The sequence below is a fragment of the Diospyros lotus genome, chromosome 9 (genome assembly GCF_014633365.1).
Source record: "Diospyros lotus cultivar Yz01 chromosome 9, ASM1463336v1, whole genome shotgun sequence".
NCBI lineage: Eukaryota > Viridiplantae > Streptophyta > Magnoliopsida > Ericales > Ebenaceae > Diospyros > Diospyros lotus.
In genome coordinates this window covers 32,683,240-32,703,449 of record NC_068346.1, presented here as the reverse complement: position 1 = coordinate 32,703,449, position 20,210 = coordinate 32,683,240, and the positions used below count along the sequence as shown (strand labels likewise).

Below are 20,210 nucleotides of genomic sequence, written 5' to 3'. Positions count from 1 at the left end.
GCATTCACTGAATAGAATGAACAATGAAACCCATTCTCCTTTATGAAGTCCATAATTTGAAACTATTTGATTGTGGAGTAAATGTGATGATAAAGAGAAAAAACGAATCAGGTATGTATATATAGATTGTACTGAAGATGCTGAAACCACATCTCTTCTCTTAGGCCTCCGCCAGAGTCTGACTTAGAGGCATCCTTTCTTTCTTTTTGCTTGCTTTCTTTTTTGTCACTTCGCCTTCCTCTCCCCCTTCCCCTTCCTTTTGGCTTTCGATTCTAGCAAAGATAGGCTTCGGTTCAGCCATGACCTGACCACCCTTCAGCCCGCCCCATTTGGTGTCGCCCTGAGACATAGGGCCATAACAAGTCAAAAAACCATTTCAGAGAGAGAGGGAGACAGAAAGAGAGAGGAGATACCCAGGTAGCAGCATTGAACTGGCCCTCAGAGTAGCCGAGCTGGGTATATATTCTCAGGCATAATCTAGGTGTAACGGGGGATAAAGCGATTGCTATTATCCTCATTGCTTCTAGAATGATCACCAGATCCTGTTTGGAATCAAACAGCAAGGATTTCATGAAGCACAACAATGGTAACAGTATCAACAGCAACAAATTCAGCATATTGGCGATAAACGAAATATTGAATAAGCCTTTCTTAAGCAGGCAACATATCATTGCATTAACTCAGTAGCTGAGTTCAGGTTTTAAAGAAAATTTGAAGTTTAATGGTCATTCAAGCTCAGTTATGGTAAATCTGTAAAGATCCAGCAGAAGGAGAAAGAACTGGGAACCTTTGAAGCAGCTTCAGCGGCAGCACCCTGTTGCTTGAAAAGAGACCATGGTGCACGTTCATCCATGTACAAGTTTCCTGCATTACCAATCTCTAGTACAGCCTCACAGGCTGATGATAGTGAGAGATTCTCATACTGAACCCGAGCCTTGTCAACCTACGTAATAAACAGAACCAACAATAACAAATAAATTGAAGAAAGGAAAGATTATCATCTGTGGAAAGAAGATATGAGCTTGAAATCTACTGTTCAAAGTCAACTAGAACTTAGGAAAACCTAAAAATTTGATTTTCAAACTTTCAACTGTATGTAATCTGTGAAATATTATCTCATCCTCTAACAAACTAGTATGTGTGTGGACGGACCCAAGTAATCTGGCATGGGTCTCCATATGGACTTTACATGTGGACACAACTAAACCTTTACAAATAACTTTGGCGAGTACCCTATTCCTAAGCCTGTAGATAACATCTTTCTAGAGGTGGAAAATAGCATGAATCACAGGCGTTTGGTTGCTGGACCTTCACGTGCAGGAATTTATAAAAGCATGGTACATAAGTCCCCACGGAAACAGTATTGATTTCTGAAATAAGAGGACATGGCCATGAAAACACACTAGTGTGCAAGGTGATGCAGAACAGTAAGGAGGGAAAAAATGATGGGAGTAGAAAGCAGGAGAGAAAGCGAAGAAAAAGAAAAGAGGGAGAGAAGAAAGGAGCAAAGAGAGAAGTCCAAAAACGAGAGTGAGTGAGAGAGAGCTCAACACTCTTTCAAAAGTTAACTTCTATTCATCACCATAATCACATTTTTGAATTACACCAGCCAGCGATATTTAATAGGCTAAAAATCCTAAAACAGCTAGAATTCTTTTGAAGTAATAATCCTATATAATATACTAAATCAATGCTTTAAAGTCTATCATAAAATGTTTTACTAGAATTCAAAAAGAAAAGAAACAAAAAAAAAACTCATGACAAGGAAGATAAAACTAAAATTTCTTAAAAATCTAATATATATCCAATGGGCCCCAGTTATCTTAGCCGCAACAATCTCCCAATGTAGATAAAACCTCAACCTCAAGTTTTGTAACACTGCTGTGTACAAATGATTCTTTGTGGATCATTTTTCTCAAAATGCATCTCAAACCAGGAACCCAGCACAGTCCAGAGGACAAAGAAACTTATTGAACCAGAAGAGGCAATCTCAATGGATCGATATCTCAAGGTAAAGAGACTTGTTTAGCAATATCTTCCAACTATCATCCCCTTTCCAAGGAATTGCCATGGATGCTTTCTCCACCCGGGGCTTCTTGCAGAGAGTGAAATTCCTGACCCAAAGCAATCCAATTCTCTCTCATGGAGTCAAAAGTTTCAGTTCCAACTTCCAGGAATGTGACAGTACAGCATGAAATCCTAGAAATTGGACTGAGGAACCGGAGGTGGCCATAAGCCTTGAGGGCAGTCACAATCACGCCTGCAATGAGCTCAACCTCATTGATAATGAAGTGGATCAGGCTGGACTACTGAGCACTGTGAGGCTGTTCTACAGCTTGGACAGCACCATTCTTGAATCAACAAAAATAAACAAAGGCCAAAAAATCACAATCCAGAATGTGGGTTTGGGCTGGATTGCCATCATCATTATCATCATAACTGCACCTATTCTGACTACATTAGGGTCAATGGCATGACATTCATAAGGTCAACTAACTTCAAAAAGTCACATTAATAAACAAATCCATGCAAAAGAACAATGCGGCAAATTTTATGCTGGATCCCCTTCCTAATGCAACCCTCTATGAAGGAATATTGGACTGGATTTCCAAAGAGAAAGAAATTGAAAATTATGGAATATGGGTTTGTCTATTGGGACTTGGGAGGCAATGGTGGTTTAAGGTTCAAGGCCAAGGCAGCAATAGTACCAGCCTTGCTTGCAAGAACTGAAGCAGAAAGTGGAGGTCATGAACAAATTGGTTAAGATTTCCACCATTCACCAAGGAAACAGTTGAAGAGAGTTTTCTGGAAAGAGAGAAACAAAAAGTTGCAGAGAAAAATAGAGAGGGTTTGAATCAGAGCATGGAGAGAAAAGGTGCAGCGACCTGTCCCCACCCCCAGATATACCATCCTGATGCCTTTCCTTGGCACATCTTAGCATGGTTGTACCTACCACATCTCATGGACCTGACCTGTGCTACAAGATGTAAAACACTTCTCGGCATGTGAATAGTGTGTTGAGTAGTTAATCTTTAACTCTTGTGTGCTGCCAAGGGAGTGTCATTTTCAGACCCACAGAGTCACCAGTCAATGTGCCTAGTCAACTCTTGCCTCATAGTCAACCCACAGTCAACTGTCTTGACGGTTGATCTTCCTGGTGGCAGTCAATTATCCCTATCTTCAATTGAGCCTCCCTAGCCTCTGTTTTCCACAGCTTACAAAATAATAGACTTTTTATTAAGCAAAATAAACAAGGAAAAGAAAAAGAAAAAGAAATAAGAGACTTTTTATCAACTGCATTGCCCTTGCCCATAGTTGCCCTTCAGCTGTTGTTCCTTTTTTGTCTGCCAGTGGCAATACTATATTTCCACAAAATCCAAGTCCACAGACACAAATCCATTGTCAGGCATGCTCATGGGTATTTAAGACAACATTAACCTCTTAACAGAAGTTCATCTTCATAAATCTAATGTGCTTAAATTTAGCACATTAACATTAACCTCAAAACATGCTGCATCATGCTTCAAAAGTACATGCATTACATCATGCAACCATCCTTCCCCTTACCTAGCCCCAACCTAGTTTTCACCCCATCCCTTCCACGTTCTGGCATGATAAAATACAATATATGTGAACATAATCTCAGCAAGTCATGGTACTGAAATGCGTTCCCACACAAACACAATGCTCATCATTCACATAGCTCCTGTAGGCAACCTCCAGGTTCCATAACCCAATTTCCTCCAAGGGGTACCCCTAGGTTCAGGCCCACGCTCCACCCTTGGCAACAAGATTTCCACATTGAACAAGAAGCTGAAAGCTCACTCTTGGCTTCCACCACATCACGCAGCCAAAGGGAGTCCCACACACAATGCATGGAACCCACACAAAGCAAAGTATGCTTGATTCAACATTACCATGCAAATGCTCAGAATGTTCATGCACCCAATGCATATAAACATGGTGTAATGCATAACAAATTTGCCCTAAGAATAGTTTATGCACAATGCCAACATGTAAATACCATAACCATGCACTTACCTCAAGCAACACTCTAACTTCTTCAAGCTTTCTAGCTCTTTAACAAAACCTCCACTCTTCTTCAACTTTCCCTCTCACCAAACCTCTTTTCCCTTGAGATCCTCTCCCTCTGCATTTGATTGTGATGGAGTGGTGAAGGGGCAAGGCCTATTTATTTATAGGCAACTCAGCTGGGATAGGTGCCACCTTTCTTACTTGACGTCTAGCCTTGACAAAGTGCAACCTTCTTCTCCTCACACCTTACACCTACTTTACCACAAGCAGGTGAGTCATTTAGCCCTCTAGAATCTCCCATAAGCTTCTCCCAGGTTGTCCTTTCCTCCAAATAACAAAAGATTATATTAATCTAGCTCTAGCTTAATTAACCTTAATTAGCTCCTTTAGTCTCCTAATCCAATTTTCACAATCCTTAAACAAAATTAATAATTTTTATACCATTAGAATCCTTAGTAACAAATTTCTTCATGTATTCATTCAGCAAAATTTTAACAGCTACCAATACTACAAAACAATCAATCAGCTAAGAGTAACAGGGAAGCCAATTTGATGTCTCTCATCTTCATGTTTTTGGCAGATAAAAGTGAAATTACATCAGCTATTGATATTTGCAGGGAGAAAAAAAAAAAAACAAAAAGAAACCAAACTTATGTCCTCGACTAATGAATCCATGTATTACTATAAAACAACCACCTGAATGAAATAACTAGTCAGTCCTCTTACCGAACAAAAAAGAGCAAAACTTCTAGTCAAGACTTACCAGCTTCTCAACAGTGTCCTTAAATGCATTTCCTTCCGCTGCAATAGTTGAATCAACTGCCAAAGTTGATTGGCAATTCTTTTTCAAAAGCCCAAGTGTACGGTTTAGGAGATTTCCTGCATCGATGACCTTCAATTTCAACTTCATGCATCGCTTACCCAGGTTCAAAATTAGCTGAAATGGAGGATTTTTCAAATTATACAAGTGGAGGGAAAAGTAGAAATACCAATTGTATTGGCAAGATGTGCATTGACCATATTGATGAAACGGTCCTCAGAGTAGTCCCCGTCATTACCAAATTCTACCTCCCTAAGGAAGAAGTACCTGACAGCATCAGACCCAAACCTTTGTACCAAATCACTTGGTTCAAGGGTGTTCCCTAGCGACTTTCCCATTTTCATGCCATCCTAAAATTTTAAAATAAAAAAGCATTGCTGCATGAAATGAAATTAGGTATATGAGACAAAATTAAAATCAAAAGCTTCATATTAATGCAAACGTATTGTCCTATGAGTCAAGGCAGCATCAATTTCAATTGTTAAGTATCTCACTCAAAATCACTTAAAGTTCACAAGAATCCTTAACTAAGACAACATTTATTAAGATCATGGAGTTTAATTATATTAATTGTTTGCAATAAATTAAGAGAACTATGTTATGTGGGAGAAAACGAAAAAAACAAAAACCCTCCAGCTATTATCCAACATAACCATATTCACATCCCAAGTTACAATTAAGAAGACCTGTAGCAGTTCTGTAAACAAATCTTCACATTATAAGCTTTTACAGTTTCCAGAAAATAATGTCAGAAGTTGCTACAAGCAGCCAATATGGAAGGATAAAAGTTTCAGGCATGACAAAGGCTCACACAAATAGAAACAAATCGTGTTTGAGACAATCTCCAATTTATGACTTAATGCCATACTAGAACTAGAAGTTTACGTTTTCAGGAGTAGGCCAGCCAGTTCAAAAAAATAAAATCACCAATCATAACTAGTTACCTTCGTTAAGAATCCATGGCCAAACACCATCTTAGGAAGGCTTAGTCTGGCAGACATTAACATAGCTGGCCAATATATTGCATGAAAACGTAATATATCCTGCAAGGAGAAAAGTGAAATAAATACTTTAGATCATTCACTTTCACAATCCTAACACAAAGACAGAAACATAATGTCATGGAAAATAAGATGCTACCTTAAGTCCTTTAGGAATGGAAAAGAATGAAATAGAACATAAAAGGTGAACCAAACAGAAGAGATGAGAGTTGATCTCTCTTAAAACTTCAGGAATGAAGTTCTCTATAGAATCATGCAATTATCTCTTTAAATTCAATAAATGCCATTTTTCCTCAGATACAAAGACAGAATTATATCAATGGAAGTATGTGCATGCAACAAGTACTGTACAGATTCACACGTAAACACCTAAAACTGTCTCAGCTGATTGCTGTGCAAGCATGTGTATAATAAAATACTAAAACGAAATGCACAATGCCCTAAAAGGTAAAAATGAACCATATAAGTCCATAAGCAGAAGCTCAACAAGAATAAAAACATAAGTTTAACATCCACAACACAGGCAAAGTTAGTCAGAGAAAAAACAAACAAGATTATGTTCTTGGACAAGGTAAAATGATTTTATACAAGGTCAATAACCTCAAATTTTCTCTACTACCTTGTGAACATGGTTATAAGCGTATTGTGTTGTGCAACACAACACTATTGATACCTAGCATGCAAGGAGTTATCTCCCCCCTCTCCCAATCCAATCTTCTCTTCCCCCATCCTATGATTGGGGAACTTTAAGCTAATGTTTGGTTAGAGGGAATGGGAATGGGAATTCCACCAAAATGATGTTTGGTTGTTAAAGAGGGAATGGAATACAAATCAGGGAATGGGCATTCTATCACAAAATGGATGGAAAGCCATCCAAGTCCATGGAATGGGTGTGCAGATTACGTTTTTACTCCTAGCATCTTTATGAAATTACACAATGCCATGTATATAAGCTTGGCCTAAATCATTTTGCACCTCCATCAACCCCATCTGCTGCTGAGAGAGTTCCTCCCAGACAATTTCCGCTGCCGTTGAAAATCATCGTCAAGTTCATCTCTCTCTTTTTTTTTTTTTTTTTTCAACCCTTTCCACCATGCTCCGCCACTGCCAACCACCATCTCTAACAATGTGGTTCATCAAAAAACACCAAGAAATACCGCGAGCCACTCCTCTCCTCTATCACTAAAAACCAAGGCAACCCACCATGAACCATCCCTCCCCTCCAACCAAAACCATCGTGACCCACCCCTCCTCTGTTGGCAAATCCCACCATGATCATTTGCCTCTTTCATCGCAAATCTAGCCAAAACCACCACAACCCAGCTATCTCCTTTGCAGCTAAAAGCCACCGCGACCATCTACATCCTCCATCATAGATCTAGTTAAAACACCATGATTTGCTTGCCTCTCCATTGGGAACCACCGCAACTATCCATCTCCTTCATCGTAGATCCAAATGAAACCACCACAACCCACCATCCTCCTCTACTACTAGAAACCACTACAACCATCTGCCTCCTTCACTGCAGATCCACCCAAAACCATTGCGACCCAGCCCCCCTCCTCCTTCGCCAAACCACCGTGACCACTCATCTCCTTCCCCCAAAAACACCGTCACCTGTCACGACAGATCTAGTTCCCTCTCACCACAATGAACCTCCACGATCTACTTCCCCCTGCGTTGGCACAAAATTGTTGTTGAATTAAATCCAATTCAATAATTAAATTATGCATGTTACTTAATCAATTAAATTCAATAATTACCACCCGTTGTTGAATAAAATTATATTTATTCTTTTATCCATTAAAAACATAAAAAATTAATTTTTTAAATAGTATTCAATAATTACATGGATATTTTGAATTAATATTTTCCATATCTTAAATGTTACTTGAAAATTATTGATGTATTTTTCCTTAAACTATTTTTTTCAATTTGAAATAATTTTGTTTTTATTTAATGTTTTTAGCTCAAAAATGAAAATTATCTTTTTTCTAAGATATATTCAAAAATTACATGATTTTTTTGGAATTAAATAACATTTATATTGGATTTTCCAATTTTTATTATATCAAAAGCAATTTTGTCAACTGGTTATTTTTTCCATTCCATCAAAATCAAGGTGTACCAAACCAAACATAAAAATGGAAGGGAATGGTCATTCCATTCCTGTCTGTACCAAACATGGCAATGGAATATCCATTACTGTTCCCATTCCCTTCAAAACCATTTCGTCCAACCAACATGACCAAAGTACAAAGGATGGACAAGATGCAATTGGTATCTGCAAATTATTTATTCACGCATCACTCAAGCTGAAAAGCTAGCATTGATTCCTTCCAGATCTCTATACTGAGCCCAGAACAACAGGGAAAATCTAGTTGATTAGTCTTAGTAAATCCTTTATAAAACAAGCATCTCAGATTTATAATACAGTTTCTAGTCAATGTCACTGTATGAAAATGAAAGCTAGGCTGGAAAAAAAAATGAGTCAACAGTATTCATAATTCAAATAATGCTTGGATGCTAATATCATATTGGTTTCATTTGAAGGAAAGGCAATGCAAAAATACCATAGATGCAAATAAAGGGCAAGTCGTACCTTTCCAATCAAGTGTACTGAAGCAGGCCAACCAGAAGAAACTGCAGTTTGTAAATTAGCTTGCTCCTCCTCCGTAAGTGCAGATATATAGCTTCATAATGCAACAGACTCAAAGGTATAAAGAGAGGATTCATACAAAATTTTAGGGGACAAAAAGTATTTAGAGGCGTTTTACAATCAAATTAAAAATAACGTTGATTGGTAAAATTAATGTTAAATGCCCAAACAAGCCTCAAAAGAAATGTATTCTTCCAACAGAGAGCCAAAGATGCATTTAACAGGGAAAAAAATGTGGCAGGAAGATTTCAATACAGATTTGCGGAAATAGAGCACTGATGAAGTCCCTAAATAATTAAATGAACTTGAGTAAAAGCAAAGCAATTTGATAAGATTAGAAAAAAGGAACACAATTTATTTCATCAAGCATCCAGCCCCCCCGCCCCCCCTCCCCCAACCCCAATGCGTGAGGCTCCCTACTTAGTGAGGGTCAAGGGAGGTCGTTTTTTAATGTAGCCTTGCTTTGTAAAGAGGCTGTTTTGACAACACCTGTAACCTTCCAATCACAAAGGAGAAAAAAAAGAAACATAGAGGATATAAAGAAAAAAAGAAACAAAAACTAAAAAAGCTCAATTACAATATAAATTTGATACAATGGGGCAAATCAGCTGGAATTTGATGTGATAATTAGATGTGATAATTAGACAGGTCAAAATCATAAATTTACATTGAATGGAGGTCAATTAGCCTAAATGACTAAATTAATCTCAAGTACTAAAAGAAGGAATAGCTTTACCCGAGTAGAGCATCAAACCAGACATAAATGGTTTGATTAATATCATTAGGAACCGGAATACCCCAATCCACTGATGTTCGTGAAATTGAAAAGTCTCTCAGGCCACTTTTGATCCAACTTTGCACCTGAAAAAGGTGTACACCATAAATGATATCCAAAAGTGAATTGTCAAACTAACCTTAAATCTAAGTCTAAAACATGTTCCTCATGTTCATGTTAAATACAAAGAGAAAGAAATTATTTTCTTTAGAGTTCTAAGAAATTAATGATATTCAAATAGTAATACTGCCATATAAAAGATTGGCATTCACACTGGAAAAATTCAAGAAAGAAAAGCTCTAATTCTCTTCATCTCACCTCGTTTAGACGAAAAGAAGGCTGTACAAAGCCCGGATTTTGTGCTAAAGTCTCTTCCAACTTCTTTTGATACTTTGAAAGAGCAAAAAAGTAATTGTCCTCTTTCCTAAGAAGACATGGCTTCAGGTGCATGGGGCAACAGTTTCCCTCCAGCAGTTCTTTCTCATCCTGCAGATTTTACAAGCTTAAAAAAATATCAATGCATATACAATAGCTAGATAACTAGAAAGAAATACCTCATTGAAATAGTCAAAAGGCTTTTAACACATTGTTGGATCCAATAGCTAGAAAACCACATATAAAAGTGAATAACTGCATACCAACAACTGGTCAGAGCAACTTTTCAAAATAGCCCCAAAGGCAATGTTTCAGAGAAGGAAAAAAGAGAAGTGCAAGAAAATTCTAGCCCATTATATTAAATGCAAAACTCCAAGTAATGAATCTGAATCTAAATCAAAAGGCTGAGAAGATGATAAAAGAATCTTTGCAATAAGCACGAGCAGGAAGTGAAAACATAAAGCTCCCTGGACGTAGATCCCACATTTGTTTTTGAACCGATTTACATGATGCCATCTGTTTCAAATGTGTTGACTGTGAGTGTAACCAATTTACCTAATGCTAAAAGCTCAATTCCCTTCAGAGTTAGTAGTATTATGAATATAGAGTTAAAACATGAGCCAGGTTCATTATTGTTTATAGCAAGCGGCTCCTAGAGATGCATACTTCGTTAATTGAGTGTCACATGCTGGTTAATGTATAGGTGTTACCAAGAACCATGAGCAAATTAGCTTAAGGAATGCTACTGACTTTTTTTTTTCCGAGGAGAGGGGTTGGGGTTTTCCAAAAATAAGTGCTCTGCAGCATCTAATAACTACTTATGGTGCAGAATACCACCTTGTACTCCTCACAGTTGACACAATAAAGTCCCTCATAATCTGCACGGTAAATGTCACCATTTTCAAGTACTCTAGAGTAAAACTCCTTCACTATAACTTCATGCTTGGGAGCAGTTGTCCGGATGAACTTGTCATAAGCTATGTCTAACTGCAAACAATTATTAAAAGAAGAAAGATTAGATGTTAGCCCAGGAATTGAAATACTCAGCAGCAAAGTTACTAAATTCCAGAGGTAGGAAATTATACATCTTCCCAAAGCGCCTTGTAAGCTTGTGAAATGACATCACAGTGTTCATGTGGGCTGGAACCACTGGCAGCTGCAGCAGTAGCAATCTTCTCTCCATGCTCATCTGTGCCAGTTATAAATGTAACTTTCTTTCCTAGCAACCTCTGCGATTACAAATTAGATATTAGTATAAGTCCTTCCATGAAACCACTCATGCCAAATGCTATCTTCTCGTCCTAAATGCATTTTCACTCGAAGAGAGTAGAAATGTATGAAGTTTACTCAGCAAAAGGAATTAAGTGTCTTTGGGACAGTAAAGTTCATGAATTTCTAATTCAAGAGGCAGAGTTGCCAATACATACCAACACCATTGACAAGAGCATAGCATTCAGGCTTGGTTACAGAAGTTAAGCAAATGAATAATCAGATATATTTATCACAATGTTTGGGCAACATCACTTGTGTGTCCTTCTACTAACAAAGCATTTGATAAAACCAATACTCAAATGAAGTTATTCAAGAACACATGTAGCTATTGGTAGGTTTCCATTATCTTAAACCAAGTTACTGAAAGGAATACACATTTATTTACAGATGCTTGGTTTCATAGAAAGGGAACGAAAAATATATTAGAAGAGGTAAACTATATATATATATATATATATATATGCGCGCGCGCACGCCTAAACATACAGCCTTCTCATAATTTTCTACCATTAAATATCTAGTAGAGTGAATATCAGGAAGTCAACAACATAAGACATGATCCTCATAACAGTATACTTTTTTGACATATCCTTTCCCTTCACTTTCTTAGAACCAAATAGGGGTCACCCACTAGTATTCCAAATTTCTTAAGAGTTCAGTGACATTTAAAAGATACTTTATGTGTCTTTACTTATATAATAACTCAATCAAAATGCAATTATCTCCAACAACATGCCTGCTACGTTGAGTATCTTTATCTTTAGTTTAATCTGTATCTGTGTTGGTTCTACCTTTGATTTGACAAGTTTTTTCTTTGCCAAAAAGCTCTTAGACCATGCCTTTTTGAATCAAATCAAAGGTGTCATGTTATTTATAACCCCAACTTTTTCCCTCCTAAGCCTTTTTTGAAAAAGTCACAAGTTTGCGATGAGATCTTCAGTACTATCTTGAAAATTAGGCTAGAAATTGATGGATTTTTCCATAAAATCAGAGAAGTGTTACAGAAAGAAATCTCAATCCAAACATTGGAACTCTAGGATCGACGCAACAAAGTTGAAACACCCCATTTTCTGATTCTGAGTTTTTTTGTCCTTTCAGTGAGAGGCACTAATCCGGAGTTGAAAATGAGCCATTGAATGGCTGCCATAATGCAAAACCAAGTTGATGAAATTAAAACATGCTGTATATATAGTCTTGTCACAATATCTATTATTAGCTACTTGGCAGTGTAAAAGTAAGGGAAACCAACAATATAAGACGTAGTGTTCATAAAAATATAGCTCCTTTTGCTACATATTTTCCCACTGATGCTATAGAAAATGAATTTTCAGAATCAAAACAAAAATGACAGTCACAGTGGCCAGCCCCAAAAACTTTCTGTTTGAATTTCATTTTCCTTTTCGTTTCACTTTCTCAGAGGCCAAGCTAGCTAGGGTTGCCACAACTGCGCGGAAAACTCTTTAAAGCAGAGAGACGAAGTCAGCGAAGAAGGGTACCTGAAAACGGGCCATAGCATCGGCGGCAATGGTGGTGTAGGCGCTGCCCATGTGGGGAGGGGCATTGACGTAATACAGCGGAGTTGTGATGACGAAAGGGTCTTTGTTCGCCGCCTCGCCGACAGGAAGACTCCTGCTTTTGCCGCTGCAAGTGCAATAGTACAGAGAGAGGGCTCCTCTGGACTGATGAGATGAGAACAAGTTGGTGCGGAAGTGGAGTCGATTCTTGAGATTGTGGGCTCCTTTGGAATACAGAGAAGAGGATGAGGATGATGATGATGATGATAAGAACCAGAGGCTGTTTTGGATGGAGACATGGGCTCGACCCGCCATTGCTTCTTCTTCCTGCTCCCCCTGGCTATGAGGGAGAAGGAGAAGAGAGGTAGGAACTTCAAGAGGATAGAAAGCTTCAACCTTCTTGGACCTGGCTGTTCTATGTATCGCTTCTCCTTCCGTACGGCAAACAAGCTAAGGTTGTCCCTTTTTTTTTTTTTTTTTAACTCTTTAAATTACTGATAATTTTTTGGAATATTTTCTTAAAATACATTAATTTGAGATCTATCTTAATAACAGACCAAAATGACAGCCATGCCCCTATTGGGCTTAGTGAAGGTATAGGTGGTATCATGTGTTTTTAAAAACAACAAAAACTTAATATTAAAACGAATATATTTAATCTCTAATTTCAAATTCTAATATCTCGTTTTATATCTTAATAGAATAAGAATTCAACGTGGTTTAAGGAAAGGTCAAATCACCTTAAATTTAATTATCTTACTAAAAAATTCAAATATATATTTATATATAATAAATAATATTTTGTATATTTTTATTGATTATGTTCTAATGTTGTGACAAAGGTGGGTAATTAAATTTATTTATTATGGAATGATTTGGTGTATTTCATCTTAATCTTGAGGTATAGGATTGTAAAACTTAATAAATAATCAAACGGACCCAATGTTAGAACATGAAAACATTACATATTTCTATCATCTATGCATGGTATTATTTTAACCTTCACATAGAAGTTTATTTTTTATATCGGCATATTCAAGCATGTTATATAATTGAGGTTTAGCAAAGGAAAAAGTAATGTGGGGAAAGTTCAATTATGTTGTTTATTCTAATTTTTTGTTTAATTTAAAGAATGTTAGAAATCCATAAAATAACTCTTCTTTGCATGTAAAATTCACCTTATTTAGAATCTTATATAAGCTTGTATAATTCATAGTTTTCCTCTTGTTATTACCCTTCTTAATTCCTAGGATTAGTTTATTGATTCTATGAAAGTTAACCTACCAAATATAGTCTTTCCTATGTGTATAAATGACATCAATGAATATAAGAAACTATTCTTCTTTTTCATGATATTAGAGGAGTTGCACTTGGGCCATTTCTTTTACCAACCTTCATTGTTGAGAATCAACCTTCATTACCAATCGAAACTATTGAGATCTTTCACCAAGTAGACTTGCCCAATTTGATCAGCATATATTGTCAATTGACCTCACTTCCTCTCATCTAATAATTGGCCTTCATTGCTATAGTTTTATTTCAATTCCTATTCTCAAACGATGTCAAAAACTTATGAGACCATGCCATAAGGTTCATATGGAACCATCTTCAAGTCAGGGTAGAATGTGGCCCAGCAAGAAACTTTAAATAATGAATCTTGCTTATGACTAAATGGAAGAAACTATCTCCAATGGTCATGAATAGTGAGGGCATTCCTAAATGGAAAGGAAAAGATCGATCATTTGAATGGAACGAGACCAAATCCCAATGACCCAAAATTTCATGCTTGAGATAAAAAGGATTCAATGATTATGTCCTACCTTTGGAACTCAATGCAATCGAAGATTAATAGGAATTGTATGTTTCTGCCTCTATCAAAGACATCGCTAGACCTATTCGAATGTGCAAAATGCAAACATTATTTATAAGATCAAGACAAGGATATAAACCACTAAACAAGGTATACTCTCAGTGATTTAATATTATAATATGATGATAGGTTATTGGCTTGAACTGGACCATTATCAAGACACTCCAGGAATTTGTGGAGAGAGACAGAATGTTCAACTTTCTTGTAGGTCTCAATGCTAAGTTTGATTAAGTTAGGGTATAAGCACTAGGGAAAGAGAAGTTGTCATCATTCAATGAAATCTTCTCTATAACTTGGGCCAAGGAAAGCAAAAGGTCAACTATGCTTGACACCCAAACAGTTAAAGCTTTGGCTATGATCTCTATAAGGACCACAAAAGATGGAATTAAAGGTAAAAATTTAGGACATGGTTGAAGGAATTCACATATGGTGGTGCGGATAAAAATAAAAATTTTATGTGCATTAAACATACACAGCGAAAGCAATAAATACACATACCATACACAACTTAGATATTTAAACAACACATTATTTTATCAGATGAAATACAATAAATGAATACTTGATATCTGATGTCAGGTTAGATATAGAAATCATTTCTGTATCGAGACCGAATCTACCTTAAGTCGTGGTGATCCTAATTCGTCCATACCTAGCATGTTATCTGGTATCACTCTGTGCACCTCTTCCCATGCTAGTTTGAGGATTTCGTACCACTAACACTTGTGTGTCTCTTACATGTGACAATCACCCACCTGTTAATTTACAAAGACAAGCAGAAATAGACAGAAGAAGCAGATAAAGCAAAAGACAAAAGCCAAGTAAAATTTTGTAAATCCAATTGTTCTCATCCAATTTTACTCAACCAGTCACCTCACCATCAGCCTCTAATTTTGTGCCATGTGGAACGCAATGACACAAATTAAGGCGACATCAGGAGTCAACCCACTGCCAATCGACTGCCGAGGTAGTCGACTCTCAGTGCTTCAACACGCTAACAATTAACGCGTTGTCATCATTAACACTTAACGACATATTTGAGACACAATAGGTACATAGTGTTGATACCAAACACAACATTATATGGTGTGTGATTTTCTAGGTTTACTGCTCGCTAGCAAATAAATAGTGCCAAAACCTGTTTGGCACTAGTTAACACCTTAACCCATTACAAGAATTTCTCCATATCTCGGTGATGATCCGAGAGGTCCTAAAAAGTGCCTAGTAGCAGTTTAGGACAATATAAAAAATAATGAAGTCTCACTCCAAGTGAATCTATTACAATTGATGATTATCGTGTGTTATAATTCTTTTATCACTTAACGTCTTGACTGAGCGAGAGTTATAGAATAATAAACACACAAACTCAATAACTATATGTCAAATCTTATTAGAGTGACATATGACATCTCAAGAAATACATTTCCTGATAATTAATTTGCCCTGACTAGGGACTATTTTGTCACACTAACAGTAGACCACATAGAACGTTCAGTCCATTAATAAAAATGAGGGTGACATATCATATCCCCGAACACCTACCTCCATATACCAGCAATACAGAATCACAAAGAGGGACCTCTCCACCTCGCAATTGGATGGTTCGGTCTATTAGCAAATTTCGCACATCAATACATAAGATAATTGTGTCAGTTCAAGTTTAAGGATCAGCTACACTGTCGTAAATAGACGACATGACCATTATCCACAATTCTATATTATTAGTCATCAACGTTACATTCAGTGCGTTGTTCTCCAATAACCATCCATGAATTTACTATAGATATCCCCATGTCATATAGCATGTGATTTACCACCCTTACCATCAGTAACAGGTAGTAAATTCTATGGCAATCCATACTTGACTAATTAGAGTCCCCATCCAATTGATCTAAGGACCATGAATAATTTAAGAAGTTCTATTACCAGAGAATCTCATCACATATTCTTAACACTTTAAGAATAAGATTCTCAAACAAGAGATTTAGGGACTCAATTCATATATCTAACTGGAGAGTTATGAATGAAGATAAACTTGCCTTTTATTAATATATACAAAGATATAACAAATGTGTTTATTACAAGCCTACTATACGTTATCTAAACCTAGTATTAGGGCATACTATACTAACAATGTAACAAAACTAAGAAAAAAAAAGGGCAAAATTCATTAAGTCTCGTAACCGGGAAGGACTTTGGTGCACTTATAGCAAGTCGCAAAAGTTTCAAGTTTCAGGGAAAGACACAAGTCTTGAGTTGAAATGGAGGATTTAAGGGACAACAACAAAGTAAAGTACATTACACAAATGGAGAAAACAGTCCCTAAGAAAAGGTTGCTTCTAGTAAGGTAGAATCTAGAGAACTAAAGAAAAAAAAAATTTAACCGGCTAAAAGACTATATTAATTCCCTTACTCCATTCTCTAATAAGTGTTCATTGGCTTAATCAAGTAAATGCCTTGTCTTTTATATCTTTAATGCCTCAAAGGTGTTCCAATCTAACTCTTGGGTTATAAACTTAGGAACTACTAATCACATACCCCACAATCCAACCCAATTTGATTTCTATAAACCTTGTCCTAGTACTAAAAAAATTATAGTTGCCAATGGCTCTTCCATCACTATTGCCAATTAAAGAGCTATCAATTTGACCCCTACCCTTCTTTTGAAAAATGTGTTGCATGTGCCTAAATTATCCACTAATCTAATCTATATTCCTCAAATTACTAAGGATCTCAATTAAGGGGAAAACAATTGGATTTGTTAAGGAAAGGAATGGGTTCTACTATCTTGAAGAGATGAATGATTGTACGAATATAAAAACAAATTGTCCTTTTCATTTTCAAATTTCTCTTCCAATACTTCCAAAATCTTGTTTTATCACTATCAACTTGGACGCCCATTTTTCAAATTGCACAAAAACATGTATCTTTCAATGTTTAGTAATGTTAATATTGACACTTTCCATTATAATATGTGTGAAATTGCAAAACATCATTATTTATCATTTCCATTAAGTAATTCAAGGTATTCTATACCTTTCTCCTTGATTCACACTAATATTTGGGGTTTATCTAAACTCCTAACGTTACTAGGGCTAGACAGTTTGTGTCATTCATTGATGATTATACTAGAATAACTTAGTTATTCCTCATGAAAGAAAAATCAAAGGTAAGCCATATATTTCCTACTTTTCACAAAATGATTAACACACAATTTGGGCTATTTATAAAATAGATTAGATCTAATAATATTAGAGATCACTTTAATCAAACTCTATCACAAATTTTCCAAAGGGAAAGAATTATTCATGAGTCCTTATTTGTCGATACATTTCAACAAAATGGCATAGTTGAAAGTAAAAATAGACACTTACTTAATGTTACACAAACACTCTTGTTTCAAAATAATGTTCTAAAACACTTTTGGGGGGAAGCTGTTTTAACGACAAGTAAATCAAATGCTATCTAGAGTACTAGGGAATTGAGGTCCTACACGTGCTCTTGAAATTCTATCCTAATTTTCATGCCCATTTAGAATTACAACCTAAAAGTGTTTGGTTGTGTCACATTTGTGTACGTTCATGCTCATCATAAAGGTAAACTTGACCCAAGGTCTTTAAAATATGTGTTTTTAGGATACTCTTACACTAAAAAGGGCTATAAATGCTATCATCTTCCCACTAAAAAATTCTTTATCTCTATGAGTGTCACTTTCATGAAAATACATCATTTTTCCAAAGCCAAACCTTTTATCTTTAGGAGGAAAAATTCAACAAGAAAGATAGGGAGAAATTCCTTCTTATTAAGCTTAAGGGTAAGTAAATAAGATTTTGATGATAACAAAAATATTTTTGGCTTCTTGTGAAGTAAAATATGTGTTTTTCATGTCTATGTATCTTAAGTCGATTGATGGTTTAGTTTAAGTAGATTGAAGTGAGACAAAATGTTTAAATCTCTTTGTATGCCATTTAGGCCGACTAAAGTTATTCTTCAGTAGACCGAAATTGGTCAAAATGTTTGGCCTTGTGTTTGAGGTCGACCTAGCCTTCGACCTAAGTTATGTGAATGGCTGTTGGACAACTTCGATCGACCGAAGTTCAATGGTCGTTTCTGTTATATTGTGTTTTCTGTATTTCTTTCTTGCACGCCCAAAGGTATATTTTTGAAAAATATTTTTCCCCTCGTACTTTAAAATCTCATCTTAATTTTCTCATACAAAAAGTAAAATCACTTTTTGAAGAAAAGGTATTTTGACTCCACTTTTGCAGATTCTGATTTTATTGTCTCTAACTTTCATGAGTTTTTTGTTTCAAAAAGTTCATGGCTAATCTTGTTAATAGGTTGTCTCCTTAACTTTCTCAGATTGACCTTTTGTTCAAAGTATTTTCTCTGATGTGTTTGTTAGCCAAGATTCCTTCAAATGCTAGATAGAAACTGATAAAGCCTAAGAAAGCTAAAGAATTTTTGAATTTCAAAATTGCTTCTTACCCCTCTTTGTAATAGTTAATTCTCTAGAGATGTTTATAAATATAAAGTGAGTATGAGGGCTAAAGATATAGAACAAACTGTTGAAAGAGCTTTCAAAAAAGAGTGCTGAAAGAGTGTTGGTTGGTGGAATTCTCAATCATTTTGTGACTTATTTGATATTGTCTCTGGTTGTAAGTTTGTTATTTTTTACTTATTGTTGTGTTAGGGGATTGTATTTGCTAGTAGTGTGATAATGGTTCTTGCTTAGGCAAGAGATTATGTGTTGGTTATATCTCCAATTAAAAGGTAGTGTTAATTATCTTTAGTGGGATTTCAAACTTAGTCTTGAGAGAGATTACTAGGCTTTTTAGAGCCGAACTTCTATAAAATTCTCGTTTCTTATGATTACTTGACTTTACTATTCTTATTTCTTCTGCAATAACCACCTATTAAGATATAAATTTAAGAGTTTTCAACAGGAATTGTTTGTGTGTTGAAATGGCTAAGTATCTTCGGTGGACTGAAGTAAGGTAGATTGTTTAAATTTCATTATAAGCCATTTTCGATCGACTAAGGTTGGCCAGTTTGCTAACCCCTTGTCTTAGGTCGATTGAGCCCTTGACTGAAGTTATGTACTTGGTTGATGGACAAATTTGGTTGACCGAAGTTGTGACTTCAGTCGACCAAAGTTCAACAGTCGTTTTTTACTGTCATGATTTTTACATATTTTTCTATTGCATGCCAAGAGTATATTTTTTCAAATATATTTCCGTTTTGTTCCTCAAAGTCATAGACTAATTTCTTCATATTACAAAAGATAATCTATTGTTAAAAGATGTTGTTTCTTCAGCCCTCCCAACTTGACTTTTATGTAAAAATCTCTCAGTTGTGTTCTAAGTTGTCAACAGATGCTAGCTGGAGCTGAAGAATTTGAAGATTTATTTTGATATTCAAATGTTGTTTCGTCTTTTCTATGTAACAACTATTTCTTTGATATTATATATAAATAGAAGGTGAGTATGAAGGCTTCATGAAGAAAGGAAATACAATACAGTGAACAAACTTAACATAAGCATTCAAATAAAGGTGAGAAGGTTCAAGTGTTGCAGGCTTGCTGGCCGGTGGAATTTTCAAATTGTTAGTAACTTGTTTGAGATTGTTTTTACTATAAGCTTATTATTGTTACTCGCATGTTATGAGGAGATTGTATTTGTTAACTGTGTGCTAGTGGATCTTACTTAAGGCAAGAGATTGCATATTTATTTCTAACTCCAATTAAAAACTATAATTGATTCTCTCTAATTGAACTTCAAGCTAAGTTTTGAGATCTTCAAACTTAGTTTTAAGAGAGAGGATTAGACTCTTTAAAGAGTTGAACCTCTATAAAAATTATTTTTTTCCTTATGGTTGTTTGATTTTAT

General features: G+C 35.9%; 1 protein-coding gene and 1 long non-coding RNA gene across 2 annotated transcripts; one reads left to right on the top strand and one right to left on the bottom strand.

Moving 5' to 3' along the window:
- Positions 1-14: 14 nt before the first annotated feature.
- On the bottom strand, positions 15-12,767 carry LOC127809731 (methionine--tRNA ligase, chloroplastic/mitochondrial). The gene is made up of 12 exons (XM_052348761.1): positions 12,435-12,767; positions 10,752-10,895; positions 10,504-10,653; positions 9,610-9,777; positions 9,253-9,377; positions 8,460-8,550; positions 5,800-5,898; positions 5,025-5,205; positions 4,799-4,914; positions 788-943; positions 414-542; positions 15-340 (listed from the first exon to the last, which is right to left on the bottom strand). The coding sequence occupies exons 1-12, from the start codon at positions 12,765-12,767 to the stop codon at positions 161-163; spliced, it is 1,872 nt and encodes a 623-aa protein (XP_052204721.1). The 3' UTR covers positions 15-160.
- LOC127809733 (uncharacterized) lies at positions 8,459-20,024 on the top strand. The gene is made up of 3 exons (XR_008025213.1): positions 8,459-8,574; positions 12,356-12,907; positions 19,800-20,024. It is a non-coding gene; the product is annotated as an uncharacterized LOC127809733 (long non-coding RNA).
- The last annotated feature ends 186 nt before the right edge of the window (positions 20,025-20,210 follow it).